The sequence below is a fragment of the Acinonyx jubatus genome, chromosome C1, assembly GCF_027475565.1.
Source record: "Acinonyx jubatus isolate Ajub_Pintada_27869175 chromosome C1, VMU_Ajub_asm_v1.0, whole genome shotgun sequence".
NCBI classification, from domain to species: domain Eukaryota; kingdom Metazoa; phylum Chordata; class Mammalia; order Carnivora; family Felidae; genus Acinonyx; species Acinonyx jubatus.
Genome location: NC_069381.1, coordinates 21,204,602 through 21,219,700, shown reverse-complemented (window position 1 = coordinate 21,219,700; position 15,099 = coordinate 21,204,602). Strand labels below are relative to the sequence as shown.

The following is a 15,099-nucleotide window of genomic DNA, read 5'->3' as shown; positions in this document are numbered from 1 at the left end:
GTAACACTGGGAGACGATGTCCAGAGATGAGCAGCAAGTAAACTTGAGAGGTGGACAGCTTGCAGGCAATAGTGTCAAAGTCTTCAGAGGCTGCTGTGTGTGTGTGTGTGTGTGTGTATCTGTGTATCTGTCTGTCTTGCAGGAATGGGAGGGTATAGTGTTGGTGGCCCAGAAGGCTGGCCTTGGGCTTCCCACCCCTCTTCAGCCTGAGCAATACCTTTTCCTAATTGGGGGACATTTTTAGGACTAAAAGATAAGAGGATTCTGATGCTAAAAATAAGCATATAAGCAAAAAGTTTGAAAACTACTGTCCAGGTGATGGGGAGCCAGTGGAGGTTTAGGGGGAGGACTCATGTGATTGTGTTTCCATGTTAAAAGCCTTGCTCTGGCTGCCAGTGTGGAGAATGGAGTTGGAGGCGGGTGGGAGGGGTACAGCCAGGAAGTTGCTGCAGTTAATTTGAACTAAAAGTAAAGGGATATGGCATGTGAGGTTTTCCTAGGAAAGTATTAACCAAAAGATAGAGGTAGGGTGTGGCTGCAACAACAGGAGTGAGTTTTGAGAACACAAAAGGAAGCATCTGGTACCAGAAAGTCATCCTGGAAAGTCCCATGTGCCTGAATGAGGGGAAGCAGGGAGGAGGAGGCCAGAGCTGGACTGAAGCCTCACAATTACCTATAGTTAAAAAAGGCCCCAGCATCACCCAGTGCTGCCCTTTATTTTACTGGTAAGAACATTAAGGTCTGGAGAGGTCATTATGACCTGTCTGAGGTCACTGGGCAGGCTAGGACTCAGACCTGTGCTCTTGGCCCATTGTCTTTCCTTCTCATGGAAACTGTGGCCTTGAAATGCTAGAGTCTAGTGGGGCAAAATGATAAGAGACAGCAGAGCCTGAAATCTCAAAGAAGGGAGCCACTCAAGTGCCCTAAAGGCTCAGAGAAGGAGCTGATACATTAGGTTGGGCCAAACCTTGAAGGATGAACAGAGTTTTGACATAGATGGAGAAAGGACATTCCAGACAAGGGATGGGCACATGAAAGACCCAAAGGGAGCTTGTTAACAGAAGGAAGTTAACACTCATTGGGCACTTAACACATGTCATCATATTTAATCCTCTAACAAACCTGTGACTTAGGAATTGTTCTCATTTTACCATAAAGACTGAGGCTCAGAGGTAGAGAGATTAGACTCCCACCCCCAATATCTTCAGTTCCAGCTTCATGTGTGGAGGGCAGGATGGGTCTTCCCTCTTTACCCACTAGGTTTCAGTGGCTCCCAGGGCAGGCTGGATCTTCAGAAAGGGCCTACAGGTAGCAGACTTTGGCTCTGTGCCTTCTAAAGGGCAAAAAGCATGGATCCAGGCCTGGGAGCTTGACCATGCGGAAGCTGCTATGGCCAGAGAGGGTTTAGCCAGGGTGCTGCTTTGGAGAGGGAGTTTTGTGTGTTCAGACTAGCCTAGGGATAGCCCCGAAGGGACGATTCTGGAATCTCACCCTTAATAAGAAAGCAGAGCCCAGTTCACATCTCCGGGTCTGGAGGCAGGGAGCAGGGTGGGGGTGCGGTCAAGATCTTTTAAGATCTTTGGTAGAGTCTGGAATCCTTGTTATTTCCCCAGTGTTTACTTTGGTAGTCTCTGTTCCCTTACAGTGATTAGGAGCAAAACCCTCAGGGGAAGAAGGGGACATCCATTTTGTGAATTCCTACTGTGTGGGCAGCACTGCCTTAAATTTCTCATCTAATCTTAAGAAAGAAAATTTCTTTTTAATCTTTATTTTTGAGAGAGAGAGAGAGACAGAGACAGAGACAGAGACAGAGCATGAGTGGGGAAGGGGCAGAGAGAGAGGGAGACACAGAATCCGAAGCAGGCTCCAGGCTCTGAGCTGTCAGCATAGAGCTTGATGTGGGGCTCAAACCCACAAACTGCAAAATCATGACCTGAACCGAAGTCACACGCTTTAACCAACTGAGCCACCCAGGAGCCCCTCATCTAATCCTTTCTAAAACCTTGTGAGTTAGGTATTACTATCCTCTTTTTCCAGAGGAGTCCACTGTGGCTTGCAGAGACGAAGTGAGTTCCCCAGGGTCCCACAGTTACACAGTGGAGCTGAGAGTCAAACTTGACTGCAAAGCTTACCCTACTTTTGGCAGCTAGGATGATACTATGGGTAAGAGGTGATCCTTGGGGTGCCTGAGTAGCTCAAGTTGGTTAAGCATCTGACTCTTGATATCATCTGACTCTCAAAATAAACTTTAAAAATAGTAGTAAAAGAGGAGGCAGTGCACAGCGAGACCCACCCTGGCCCATCCCCTATGGGGAAGAAGCTAAGAAACCCACCTAGACTAGAAACCTCCCAAGAGCCCTTGGAAGAAGGGATTATCAGTCACATGATACTGAAGAGGAATCCGAGACTGAGTAAGTCCCCAGGTCACAAAGTGAATTAAATGGTTTTGCTCTTTTGCTGTGGCAACTGTCCATGCCCTTCCTGTGCCCACTGGCACAATGACACCTCTCCTATACCTGCAGATTCTTCTTCTTCTTTTTTTTTTTTTTTTATTTTGAGAGAGGGAGAGAGACAGAGAAAACGTGAGAGTGGGGGAGAGGAAGAGAGAATCCTAAGGAGGCTCCCGGCTGCAAGCACAGAGCCTGATGCCATGCTGGGCTCAAACTCATGAACCCTGAGATCATGACCTGAGCCGAAATCAAGAGTTGGATGCTTTATTGAGCCACCCATGTGCCCTACACCTGCTGAGATTCTTACCAACATAAACACCATCTCCAGGAAGCCTTCCCAGATTGCCCCAAGACATTTTCTGCCTAGCAGTTCCTGTTCTCCAGGAGGCAATTTCTGAGATGAGGATTAGTGAGCAGATATGGATTAGGGTATTCTGGAGAGCAATATCTGCGGGGGGGGGGGGGGGGGGGGAGGTGCAACTAAGCAGAGGGAGAAGAGCTGTGATGTTGTAAGAACAATGGCCTCAATTTGCCCCATGAAGACTGACAAAGCTGGGTTTGACCTTCTGAGTTGGGGCAAAGAAAGCCAGGCTTTTAAACACTCCTCCCAGCCCCAGTGGATTCAATAGATTAACATTGGATGTGGGCAGTTTCCAGAGGGTGCTGTGAACCCACCATCAACACCATCGCTGCCCTCCCAGGGACAAATGGGTGGGGGTAGGAGGCTGTGGGTTCTTCAGCCCCAAAGGAACAACTTGGTGGCTAATCAGAGTGTCCACTGTGTGCCTAACCTAGGAGCTGGCCCCTCGTGTTCATCCCTGCCTTCCAGATCCAGATCAGGCACCTGGCCTTGGAGTAGGGGCTCTGAGCAGCAACCCTGAGTTTCAGGGCACGCATTTAAGACTCATCCAAGCCTGAGGACCTAAGGAGGCTCCGAGGTAGGCTTGCCCTGAAATTTCCTGCCCAGTCCTTGCCTGTGCAGCAGCTTCCAGACGCGGTGCGTCTCAGCATCTGAGCTCAGAAACACTGCCAGAACTGTCCAAGATTGGAAAGAGTGATGAGGACAGTTGTTATTCAGTTCTTACCGGATGGCTGGCTCTGGGCTGAGCATGTCCCCACATTCATTGTCTCATTCATGCCCACACACTCCCACCCCCCCACACCCCCACCCCCTGCCGTGATGTGGGTCTTTAATGAGCCCCACTGACAACTGAGGAAACAGGCTGAAGGACAGGAAGCCGCTGTACACGTGACTTCTCAGAGCTTGCTGGAAGAAAATCTTTCTGGAAGAAAGTCCCTGAGACCCCAAGAGTGACTGCTAAGATACTGTTTATGTTAACCCTTTGGATACATCCTGCCATCTGATCTCCAGAAAGATCCTGCCACTCCCCATTCCAGCAGCACTTCTGAGGTTGACAGAGGTTTAACCCTTTCCCTCCCAGAGTCAGCACTGACATGGGCCTGGGGGCTGCTTCCTGTGGGGGGACCTGGGGACTTGGTCCTTGTGGATGAGCCGGACACCCCCCCAGTCCTCCTCCAGCTTGATGTCCCCCTGCTCCAGAGCCTGCTGGATGGCGTCAGCAAGGGTGTTGAAGGCCAGGTCCACATTGCAGTTCTTTTTGGCCGAGGTCTCCATGAAGGCCATGCCCAGGGAGGCAGCCAGCTCCTCTGCCTCCTGGGCTGAGACAACACGGGTGCTCTGCAGATCACTCTTGTGGCCAACCAGTAAGAAGATCACCTTGTTTGGGCCCTGAGAGGCCATGGCCTCCTGGTGCCAGTCGCAGATATGTTCAAAGGACTTCCTGTTTGTCACATCAAAGACCAGTAGGACACCTACCACATTCCGGTAAAAGGACCTGGTGATGCACCTGAAGGAGGGGGAGTGAGCTGGGCGAGGTTTATGCCTTCAAGACCCCCCCACCCCCCAAAGACAGGGCTTCCCTCACGAGCACTGACTGCCCCACAGGCCCCATAGCTCATTTCACACTGCTCAGTACTTCTCTGCTCCTGGCATCCGTGTCTCCCAAGAGAGTGCCTGCGCCCCTCAGCTAGGGAGCAAGTTCCAGTCATACCCTCTGGACCATTCCTCCATTCCTGGAGGAAGCCTGATGTTTTCCCGATTGCAGCTTTTTGCTTCCCGTTTTCTGGCAAATTCCTATGCATCCTTCCAGGCCCACCCAAATCTCTCGTCCTTTCACGGCTCCCTGACACTTCCCGCTCTGCTCCGTGGGCTCTCTCAGCAGCCAGGTCACCCATCCCTCTAGCTTTCCAGAGCAGGGCCCTTCTGCCCTCCCAGCATCAGGGTCTCAGGCCACTGGCTGCATTTGTGTAAGGACTCCGAGTGAAGGGCTAGAGACCAGGGCATTCCCCAGACCTGTACCTGGGCCACTGAGGCCGACCCCGCTGGGGGGTAGCCGTGGAGGCCGGGGACACTGACCACCCCGAATCTCTCACCCCGCCCTCCCCGCACCTGTAGCGTTCGTGGCCCGCGGTGTCCCAAAGCTGCAGCTTGACGCGCGGCCCGGCCGGCAGCTGCAGCTTGCGGCTGTAGAACTCGACGCCCACTGTGGGCGCCCACTCGGGCTCGGGCTCGGGTTTGGGTTCCGGGGCCCCGGGCGCTCCCGCCACGTAGCGCCGCAGCAGCGACGTCTTGCCCACGGCCGCGTCCCCCAGCAGCGCGATCCGGAACTGGTAGTGGCAGTCCGGTGCCTCCATGGCCCCCTTCTCGCCGCCCCGCCGGAGGCCAGCGGTCCGGCCTCGCCTCGCCCCGCCCCGCCCCGCGGCCCGCAGGCTGGCGCCGCCCTCTGGGCCCCGGCGCCGAGACACGGGACCGCGGGCCGGGGGCGAGTTGTGCTAGTGACCCACCCCGGAGGCCCGGCGGCCGGGACACCTGGGCACGTGCTCGCCTCTCTGAACCCCAGTTTCGTCTTCCAAAATGGGGATAATAACCCCTACTTCTTAGGATGAGAGATGAAAGAAGGCAATGTGGGTTGGAGGAAGAGCGAGGAACGAGAACGAGACAGGCACTGGCCCAAAACGAACACAGCCAGTGTCCACCTCATTCAACCGCCGCTGCTGCTGTGCTGGCTTCTCTCTCCAGCCCCGCTCTCCAGGCAGTTCCCCGGTTGGGCCCCTGCTGCTGGACCTGGAGATGCCACTCTAGAAAGTTGATGGTTTATAGATGCCCCTTCCCTGCCCAGGTGCTCCTTTCCAGGAGCCCCATTGGCCCTGGCCTAGGGCCTCCTGTTCCATGGTCAGGTTCAATGTTTAATAACCCCATTGCATCCTTAGCACCTACCTGGGCTGGGCCTCAGGGCCCAGAGAGAGACTTGGACAGGGCTAGTAGAAGAGGCAGGACAGACAAATGTGATTCCAGAGGGAGTGCAGTTGGTCTGGGGCCTTGACAATTAACATTTATGAGGCCAGATGGTCAGTTCTTCACATTCTGTGGGCAACAATTTTGAGAGGGCCACTGTGTGCCCATTTTAGAGCTGAGGAGACTGAGGCTTGTCTCAGGTCACAGAGCACAGCTGAGACTCACATCTCAGTTTGTCTCCATCTTCGTTATCCCCTCGATGCCACGAAAGGGGACTGCAAATCAAGTACCAAGAGTTTCCAGGGCACAGTGGTCAGGTCTCACTTGGGTTAGTGGCAAGGGTAAGGCGGGGACAGCTGCTTCCAAGATCTACTCTATTCTCCCCAGTCAGGCCTTCTGGAAACCCAAGGTATCAAGGCTGAGGTGCTGGCTGGTCTCACACAGCTTGTCTATTGGTTTAATCCCACTGTCCAATGTGGGTGGATTTTACCAGTTTAATTTGTTGTGGCACATTGGTGGTGAGGGGAGATCCTCACTGTTGCAAACAATCATGTCATATTTCCTTCTCACCTTGTGAGTTTTAGGTGTTGTTCTGCTCATTTCCACAGATGAGGAAACTGAGGCTCAGAGAGATTAAATAATCCAAGATCACTCAGCAAGGAATACATTCTAGCTGCCAAGTTTACCCAAGGGCAAAGCCTTGTTTGGTATTTCTGTTTCTGGCAGGATCTAGGAAGGCCCAATTTTCTTCTAACTAACTCTTTTTTTTTAAAGTGTATGTGTGTATGTATGTATGTATGTAAGTAATCTCTACATCCAGTATGAGACTTGAACTCACAACCCTGAGATCAAGAGTCACATGCTCTACCAACTGAGCCAGCCAGGTGCCCCTCTTCTGGCTAACTCCTAACAAATCAGTAAGAAGCCACTTTGAGGGTCTCCGCGTAATCTCAGTCATTGGTCACCTGCATGGTAGAGCCTGAAGGGGCCCATGTCTCTGTTCTTTCCCTACCTCTAGAAGTAGGAGAGAGGAAGAGAAATCCTTCCTACCAGGTTTCTCCAAATTAAGAGTCTGCATCACTCCCACCTGCCCCACTGATTCCTCCATCGAGATATTCTCCCCACCTCTGTTCAGAAGGAAAATTATTTTTGTGTCAGATCTCTATGGATGCACCAGCCTCCTCCTCCTCCCCCTCCTCCCTCTCCTCCCACTCCTCTTCTCTCCTCTTCTCTCTCTTCCTCCTTTTTTAAAGTTTATTTTGACACACAGAGAGTGCCCCCCACCACATACATGCTTGCACATGTGCTTGAGAGGGTGGGAGAGGGGCAGAGAGAGAGAGGGAGAATCCCAAGTAGGCTCTGTGCTGACCGTGTGGAACCTGGACCACGAACCTGGACCAGGAACCATAAGATCATCACCTGAGCTGAAACCAAGAGTCCGACAATTAACCAACTGAGCCACCCAGGCACCCCAGCCCTTAAGCCCCTTCTTTACCCACCACTGGTACTCTGAGCTCCAGCCATACTGAACATCTTTCCTCTTCTCAACCCTCTGCCAGGAACACACTCTCTCTCTTCAAAGGGCTAACTCCTACTTCATACCTTAGATTAGATCCCTGTCCTCAAGAAGCCTCTCACCACCTGGCCAATGAGGTCACATGCCCTTTTGTCCACTGTGCTGTCTCCCTCCTAGGTTACTTGAAGGCAGTGATCTATGATTGTATCCTCAGTGCTTGGCACAAAACAGGAACTCAGTAAATATTTATGGCTTAATGAATGAATAAAAGCAGGTAAGTGCTATTTATTCATTAATTCAGTCAGTCAAATCCCACAATAGGGCTGGGCTCAGGGAGCTACAGGGTCAGAGAAGACCTCATGCAGGAGGTGATGCTGAAGCTGAGTCCCCAAGGACAAGTAGGAGCTGGGGAGGTCAAAGAGGAAGGGCACTCCAGGCAGGGGCATCTGGGCAAAGGCAAAGAGGCATGAAACAGCTTGAAATGCAGTTTGAACCCAACATTGCCAGAAGGCTTTGTGGTTAGCACACATGGGCAGTGCACTGTCAGCATTGGACTCTTTGAACTTCCTCTCCTGGACACTCCTGCTGTGGGATGGGGTCATGTGCCTGACCTCTGCACCTAGCACCAGAGTCCAGATGTCAGCTGACCTTGCCATAGACTATGTGATTAGGGGTGAGGAAAGTGATTCCCCACCCCCTGCTTCCCCTTCTGCTAAGTAAGGCAAATCATGGTGCCCACCTCATGAAGTAGTCATGGAGGAACTGTGTAACATAGCAGGTAAGTTATGCACATTTATATTAGATAGATCTAGGTTTTAGTTCCAACTGCCACTTACTAGCTATGTGGCCTTGGCCAAGTTTCATTAATTAATTAATTCATTTACTTACTAATTGTTTCAATAAGTGCTGTCTCTTATATACCAGGCACTTATATAGCAGTGAAGATAAAAAGACACAATTCCTGTTATTGGCAGCTCACATTGTAATGGGGAAGACAGAAAATAAACCCATGTATAATGTGATGTCAAGAGGCAATAAGTGCCATAAATAACAATCAAGCAGAACAATAGCTTAAAGGGTGGCAGGGTAGCTATATCAAAATAGGGTGTCCTGAGGAGGTTACATAAAGTGAAGGAATGAGTAGTGTGGTTGTCTCTGATATCCAGAGAGGATAGTTCCAGGCAAGAACAGCAAGAGCAAAGGCCCTGAGGTGAGATCAGGCAATGATGCTACACGCAGAGCAGAGAGGCTGAGAAAAGGGAGCAGAATGAATGAGGGAGCAAGTGGTGGGTGATGAGGGCAGAGAGGAGCCAAATCATGTGGCTTCAGAGGCCATTATGGGACTTCAGCTTTTATTCCAAATGTGTTGCAAAATCAGTGGAGATTTTTGAGCAGATGAATAATAGGACGTAAATTTTTTCTTGGTTATGGTTTTTATTTTTACATCTTTATTGAGGTATAATTTGCACACAGTAAACTGTACATATTATAGTGTACAATGTGATGAGTTTTGATGCACATGTACATCCATGAAACCATTACCACAACCATGTATCATGCCAAAAAGTTTCCCCATGTCCGTTTTTAATTCTCTCCTAACTGTCCCCCCGCCTGAGAGTTACTTTTTTGAAATTTTTAAATGTCTACTTTTAAAAAGCAGAGAGAGAACAAGACGGAGAATCTGAAGCAGGCTCCACGCTGTCAGCATGCTGACGTGGGGCTCAAACCCATGAACCATGAGATCATGACCTGAGCCAAAGTCAGACACTCAACCAACTGAGCCACTCAGGTGGCCCCCCTGCTGAGAGTTTTAATTTTGATGAAATGTAACTTATTAATTCAATATTGTACTGGAGGTCCTAGCCAATATTAAAAGGCAAGAAAAAGAAAGAAAAGGCATCCAGGTTGGAAAAGGAAGAAGTAAACCTGTCTTTTTATTCACAGACTTGTGAAAAATCTCAAGGAACTTACAAAAGAGGTGCCAAAACTAATACAGGAGTTTAGCAAGGATATGTTAATATACAAAAATTAATTCTATATATACTAGCAATGACCATTTAGAATTTGAAATTGACAAAAATGCCATCTACAATGGCATCAGAAATATGAAAGACTTAGGGATAAATCTGACAAAAGATACATAAGATCTGTACACTGAAAATTAAAAAACACTGTTGAGAAAAATTAAAGATGACTTAAATAAATGGAGAGGTATACCATACTCATGGATGAGAGGACTCAAGATTGTTGTCAGGGGCACCTGAATGGCTCAGTCAGTTGAGCGTCCGACTTCAGGTCATTGTTCTTGAGTCAAGCCCCACATGGGGCTCGCTGCTGTCAGCCTGTCAGCACAGAGTCCACTTTGGATCTTCTGTCCCCCTCTTCTGCCCCTCCCTTGCTTGCACTTTCCCAAAAATAAATAAATATTAAAAAAAAAAGATTGTTGTCAGTTCTCCCCAAATTAAGTCTACAGATTCAATGCAATTCCAACCAAATCCCAGTAGGCTTTTATTTTTTATTTTTATATTTTAGAGAGCATGCAAGAGGAGGAGAGGGCAGAGGGAGGGAGGGAGAAAGGGAGAGAGAGAGAGAGAGAGAGAGAGAGAGAGAGAGAGAATATCTTAGGCTCCACACTCAGCACAGAGCCTGATTTGGGGCTTGATCTCATGATCCTGGGATCATGACCTGAGCCAAAATCAAGGGTCCAACGCTCAACGGCCTGAGCCATCCAGGCACCCTCCAGCCAGTAGGGTTTTTAAAAAATACAAATTAGGGGCTCCAGTCATGATCTGTTCAAGCCCTGCATTGCGCTCTCTGCTGTCAGTACAGAGGTCACTTCAGATCTTCTGTCTCCCTCTCTCTCTGCCCCTCTCCCATGTATGCAAGCACGCTCTCTGAAAACTAAACATTAGAAAAAATACAAAATTAGCTGATACTAAAATTTACATGGAAATGCAAAGACTGAACAGCTGAAACAATTTTGAAAAAGAACAAAGTTGCATGACTTATAGTACCCTATTTCAAAACTTATTAAAAAGCTACAGTAATCCGGACAGTGTAGTATTGAGTACAGAAACAGACCTACACATACGGTTAACTGATTTTTACAAAGGTGGCAAACCAATTAGATGGATAATCTTTTTCAACAAATGAAGATGGAACAACTGGAGAGCCATATGCAGTAAATAAGCAAACTTTGACTCTTACACCATACGCAAAAAACTGAAAAATGAATCCTAGATCTAACTGTAAGAGCTAAGACTCTTAAACTTCCAGATGAAAACAGAGGGGAAAATCTTTAACACTTTTAAGTTAGGCAAAGATTTTTAAAATAGGACACAGAAAGCACAAAGCATAAAAGAAAGCAAATGGACATGCAAATGGACATGCTAGACTTCATCAAAATGAAAACCTTGTGTTCTTTACACACCATTGGCTGGTTGTTGAGACCAGACTATAGGGGAGAATGGTAGAATCAGGGAGACTAATTAGGAGGCTACTGTGATTGTCAGCCGGCAATGATAGCATCAGTGGAGGTGGTAAGAAATGGTCAGATTCCTGTCACATCTCAAAGGTGGAGAATGTAGGATTTGCTGATGGATTGTAAGTGGGATGATAGAGAAAGAGGAGTCCAGGATCACTCCAAGGATTTGCTGAGATTGGGAAGAGCAGGTGTGGAGGAGGAAAGGCTATGTTCTGAGAGGCCTATTTATTAGATAGCCAAGTGTAGAAGTTCGGGGACGCTGCAGGATATAAGGTCTGGAGCTCAGAAAAGTAAGGCTGGAGAAACTCATTTGGAAGTCACCAGGAAGTTTCTTGCCTCCTTACAGTCTGTTGTTTTCTCTATTAAATGAGAACAATAGTAGTACCTCCTTTTTAATGAGTATATTAAGGATAAAAATTAACGAATAGAGTAAGCACAGAATACGTATTTAATTCTTGACAACTTCTTGGTTTTACATTGACGTTTATTCATTCCATGGACAAAACATGTACATGGCACAGCGATTCTGAGCGTGGTCTCTGCCGTGGACTCGTGGATTCAGGCCCTTCCCTCAGTTACCTGGGTGATGCATCCCTCAGTTTTCTGATCTGTAAAAAGGGCATAAGTACAAACCTACACACAGGGTTGTTGGGGAAACTAGTTGAGATAATCGAGCATAATCTGAGTAAGTGCTCGGCAAACTTACTTATCTATTAGCTGAAAATGAACAAATAACGCATTCATCTTCTGAGTAAATCGGTCGTGTCTTCCTTGCTGATAAACCCTCCCAAAGGGCCACGCCCCCAGAAGAGCTCGCAGAGCGCCTCTCCACACCCATCCGGTGGCTGCTCCTCGGTCGGCCCGCCGCGGTCGGAGCCGAGCCCTGACGCAGCTCACCGCGTCATTTCCCGACTTTGGATGTCTGAGCTCCAGCGGGGATAGCGAGTCGGCTTCATTTGTGAGCCCAGTGCCGAGTCCCAGATGTTCAGCGAGTGCGGAACACGGGCGGAAGGCTGCTCTCTTCCCGTCAAGAAGGCAGCGACTTCGCACGCGCTTAGAACTCAGAGCCTGACGCGCCTCCCCGCGCCTGAGGGCAGACGGACTACAACTCCCAGAGGTCTGCGCGGGCGCGTTGCCGCAGTGGTCGGGCGCGGCTGCCAAGGGCGAGGCCTATAAAAGCCCTCTCCCAACGCTCCGACGTCCCTTTTGCCAGCCGCCGTGCGGGTCTATTGTCGTGCGCCGTTGTCTCAGACCTGCTGCAAGTCACGCGCATTCTTCCACTTACCCTACCGCAGCTTGGCCGCCACCGGCCCCTCACTCGCCCGGGCTGCCTCCTGAGGCTGAGGGATGTTGAGCGCGGCTCTCAGTTGCCGGGCCTCCCGGCCTGCTGGGACAGAGGTCCAGAAGGCCTGGTCGGCCGCATGCGCGATGAGAGGGGCCGGACCCCGAGAGGGCCGCGCCTGCTCCCGCCTCGGCCCGCGCTGTGACAGGTGAGTAACGCGGCCAGGCAGCGGGGTGCAGGGCAGTCTTGGGCCTGTAGTGGCCTAACTAGGGAGACGCCGCGTGGTGGTGTCAGCGGGATCGGAAACGGCCCATTACAGCTACTTATTGGGCGACCTTGGGGAAGTGACTTTACCTGTTATCTGGCTGCAGGACATGTTAAGGAATTCATGCAGGTGGATAAAAAGGGATTTTTGGAGTTCGAGTCCTTTAGAGCCTATTTTAAATTCCAGTTCTGTGGCTTTTCTACACTGGCGACTTTCAGTAAATAGCTTAATTTAAACCTGTCCGTAAAACGGATGATAAAATGGTCCTGTAAAGATTAAATGAGACAAAACACTGGTACGTAACAAAAATGAAGAGGAAGTTGGGACCTGGTAGTAGGATATCTGTTCTCTTATTTGGTCTCCAGCATGTCTCGGTAGGTGAATTTCAGTTATGCAATAGTGCACAGGATTTAGGGGAGTCTGAGGGTTGGACAGCATTTGTGGCGGTCCTGAGACCTAAATTGCCCTGTGGCCCTTATCGAAGCTGCAGCTGCTTCCACATAGCTGCTGTGGTCAAAAAGGAGCCCAGAGTGACAGTTTTCCTTGACGGTCGCCGTTCTGTTTGCTGTAACTGATCTGCAACATATCAGGAAAAGACAATTCCCATCGTACCTGCCATTTCTCCGGTATAGGTGGAATCCTTTATTACAATAGACAGGTTTCCAGAGGCCAACAGAAATGCTCTGTTGATGGGTCTTGCATAGAGTTGCTAGAATAAAACTTCTGAGAAGTAGATTGCTGAGATGAAGAACAAGTATGGAGGGGCAGGCAGTGGGAATGGGTTGGACATGTGCTGGGAAAATCCAGTGGCAAGTGGCACAGATCTTAACAGTGCTTTGGGTCACTGCCCTGAAAAGCTTAAGGCATAAGTACCAGGGTCAAAAGCCAGTCAAACATTTTGATTCTCAAGACCAGAAGGGAACAATGTCATTCAGGACAACTGTGTTCTCGTCTTAGTTGTGCCAGATGAAGATTCCAGGAGGACTCTGAAGTTGAGCTTTCTGGTGAGGATTCTGTGGTCATGACTGTGATGGAACACAACCATCTCAGGACCCGGTAGGTTTCTGGGAACTGCCTGGAGGGTCAGTACAGCATGTTTCCAAGGGCTGTGGCCGGTTGTGGCCATGGGATCTCCAACTGCATGCGAGAGCAACCTGGAGAGACTTTGACAGCACAGGTCAGCATAATACCTGCAGCTGCCACTCGCCTTTCCTATAAACGGCTTGGGACCTGGGCTGGAAGCCTTCTAAGTGAGTCCGGGTGTTTTCCATAAACTACCACGTAAATGGTAGATGGGTGTTTCGATCAACTTTTTTGTTAAGAGCTTTCACCCTTTTTTCTGCAGGTTGCCCCCCAAGTGTCCTGGCAGTATCTGCTACTGAAGAATCTGAAGTTACCAGGTTGTTGCTGTGCTTTAGATAAGGTAAAGTTAGATGTTGAAGACATCCTGACCCTCCGGTTCCCTTTCCCATCAGATCTGAACACTGGTCTTGGTGGTCGTAAAAGGAGGAAAAAGAACACTGAAACTAGCCTCCCAGTGTTTATCGTCTGGTATATGGCTTGGAGGTTAGTTTCAAACAAGATTTGAATTCTCTTTGATCTCCTCCTCCCCTGTAAAATGGGATAATCTTAGGCTTAAAGGGAGGATATAGGTGAAGGTCTGGGCAGTTGTAGTGATGGCTGACTTAATACTTCTGAATTTGATCAACATGAATGTCCTTCTTGCCTCTTGGTTGAGAGTGTCCTGTTTTTTGTTTTTTTTTAAAGATCTGTTACCAGTAAAGCTGTCCTTATCTGTGATTATGGATCTATAGTTGGGTAAGTTGGCTACCTAAACTTCACTGTAGCTTCCTTGCAGCGCCAAGCAGTGGAGTGTTGTAAACCCTAAGTAGTGTAGTGAATCATGAGGCAGCCTAGGCCTGTATGAAAGAAAGTCTTAGCTTTTTAATACTACATCCCTTACACCTATTAGCTGTTCATGGCCAGAAGAGAAAAATGTTTGGTGTGATTTGGTCTGTTAGATTTGCCTATCCTGTTGGAAGGCCAGGAAGAGCACAAAGTGCTGTGAGTAGAAAGTACCAGATGCCAAAGCCCTGCACCTTCAGCAGCAAAGGCTGATTGCTTTGAATGTGCAGTCGTGGTTTGAGCTCCTGCTCTGAGGTTTGGGGAAACCTCAAACCGTGGGATCGTACTGGCCCCTTTCCTGGAAGTGTGGGAGATGGGTTGGGCAGAAACAAGTAGTTCATCTAGTTCAGGGTATGTTTTGTTAGGCTGACTGGTCCAGGATGAAACCTAATCTGAGTGGACATCTATGGATGATAAATGCGGATATGGGACTGAGACCAGTTTGGGAAAAATGTCTGGGTGGCATTAATTAATTGGGGGAATATTAACACACTGACATACACGTCCTTTTCAGGAGACAGACCTTATGGGAAGAGGCAAGCTAAAAGACAACAGGTTATTTCCGGTGGAAAACCATGACCTCTGTATTTCTGCTAATGCTGGCATGTGGTATGTAAGTGACCAATAAAAGACTTAAAGTATGCTTGTGTCGATATTCTTGATGTCCCTCAAGCTGCTGGTTATTCCCCATTACAGTGTTAAACTCTTTATTTTTATTTTTTATCCTTTTTTTAATTAAAGGATAATATGATGAGTTCTGTAACTTCCCATTTATTTATATAAATGTCTCCTTCAGTAAGCCTGAAAATTCAGGCTGAGCCTAAGACTGGTGTTCCTTAAAAAAATGTTTATTAGAGGGAGAGAATCTTAGGCTCCATGGA

The 15,099-nt window shown here is 48.8% G+C and overlaps 1 protein-coding gene, 1 long non-coding RNA gene and 4 other non-coding genes across 6 annotated transcripts; 5 read left to right on the top strand and 1 right to left on the bottom strand.

The window, feature by feature from the left end:
- Positions 1-3,626: 3,626 nt before the first annotated feature.
- RAB42 (RAB42, member RAS oncogene family) lies at positions 3,627-5,211 on the bottom strand. The gene is made up of 2 exons (XM_027059891.2): positions 4,921-5,211; positions 3,627-4,318 (listed from the first exon to the last, which is right to left on the bottom strand). The coding sequence occupies exons 1-2, from the start codon at positions 5,163-5,165 to the stop codon at positions 3,895-3,897; spliced, it is 669 nt and encodes a 222-aa protein (XP_026915692.1). The 5' UTR covers positions 5,166-5,211; the 3' UTR covers positions 3,627-3,894.
- Positions 5,212-11,941: 6,730 nt separating this feature from the next.
- Positions 11,942-14,860, top strand: LOC106970368 (uncharacterized). The gene is made up of 5 exons (XR_001429496.3): positions 11,942-12,256; positions 13,271-13,369; positions 13,659-13,736; positions 14,081-14,131; positions 14,733-14,860. It is a non-coding gene; the product is annotated as an uncharacterized LOC106970368 (long non-coding RNA).
- Positions 12,781-12,915, top strand: LOC113599678 (small nucleolar RNA SNORA16B/SNORA16A family). Its single transcript, XR_003420592.1, has one exon. It is a non-coding gene; the product is annotated as a small nucleolar RNA SNORA16B/SNORA16A family (small nucleolar RNA).
- Positions 13,403-13,533, top strand: LOC113599688 (small nucleolar RNA SNORA44). The gene has a single exon (XR_003420602.2). It is a non-coding gene; the product is annotated as a small nucleolar RNA SNORA44 (small nucleolar RNA).
- On the top strand, positions 13,764-13,896 carry LOC113599690 (small nucleolar RNA SNORA61). The gene has a single exon (XR_003420603.2). It is a non-coding gene; the product is annotated as a small nucleolar RNA SNORA61 (small nucleolar RNA).
- Positions 14,588-14,661, top strand: LOC113599696 (small nucleolar RNA SNORD99). The gene has a single exon (XR_003420609.1). It is a non-coding gene; the product is annotated as a small nucleolar RNA SNORD99 (small nucleolar RNA).
- Positions 14,861-15,099: the final 239 nt, after the last annotated feature.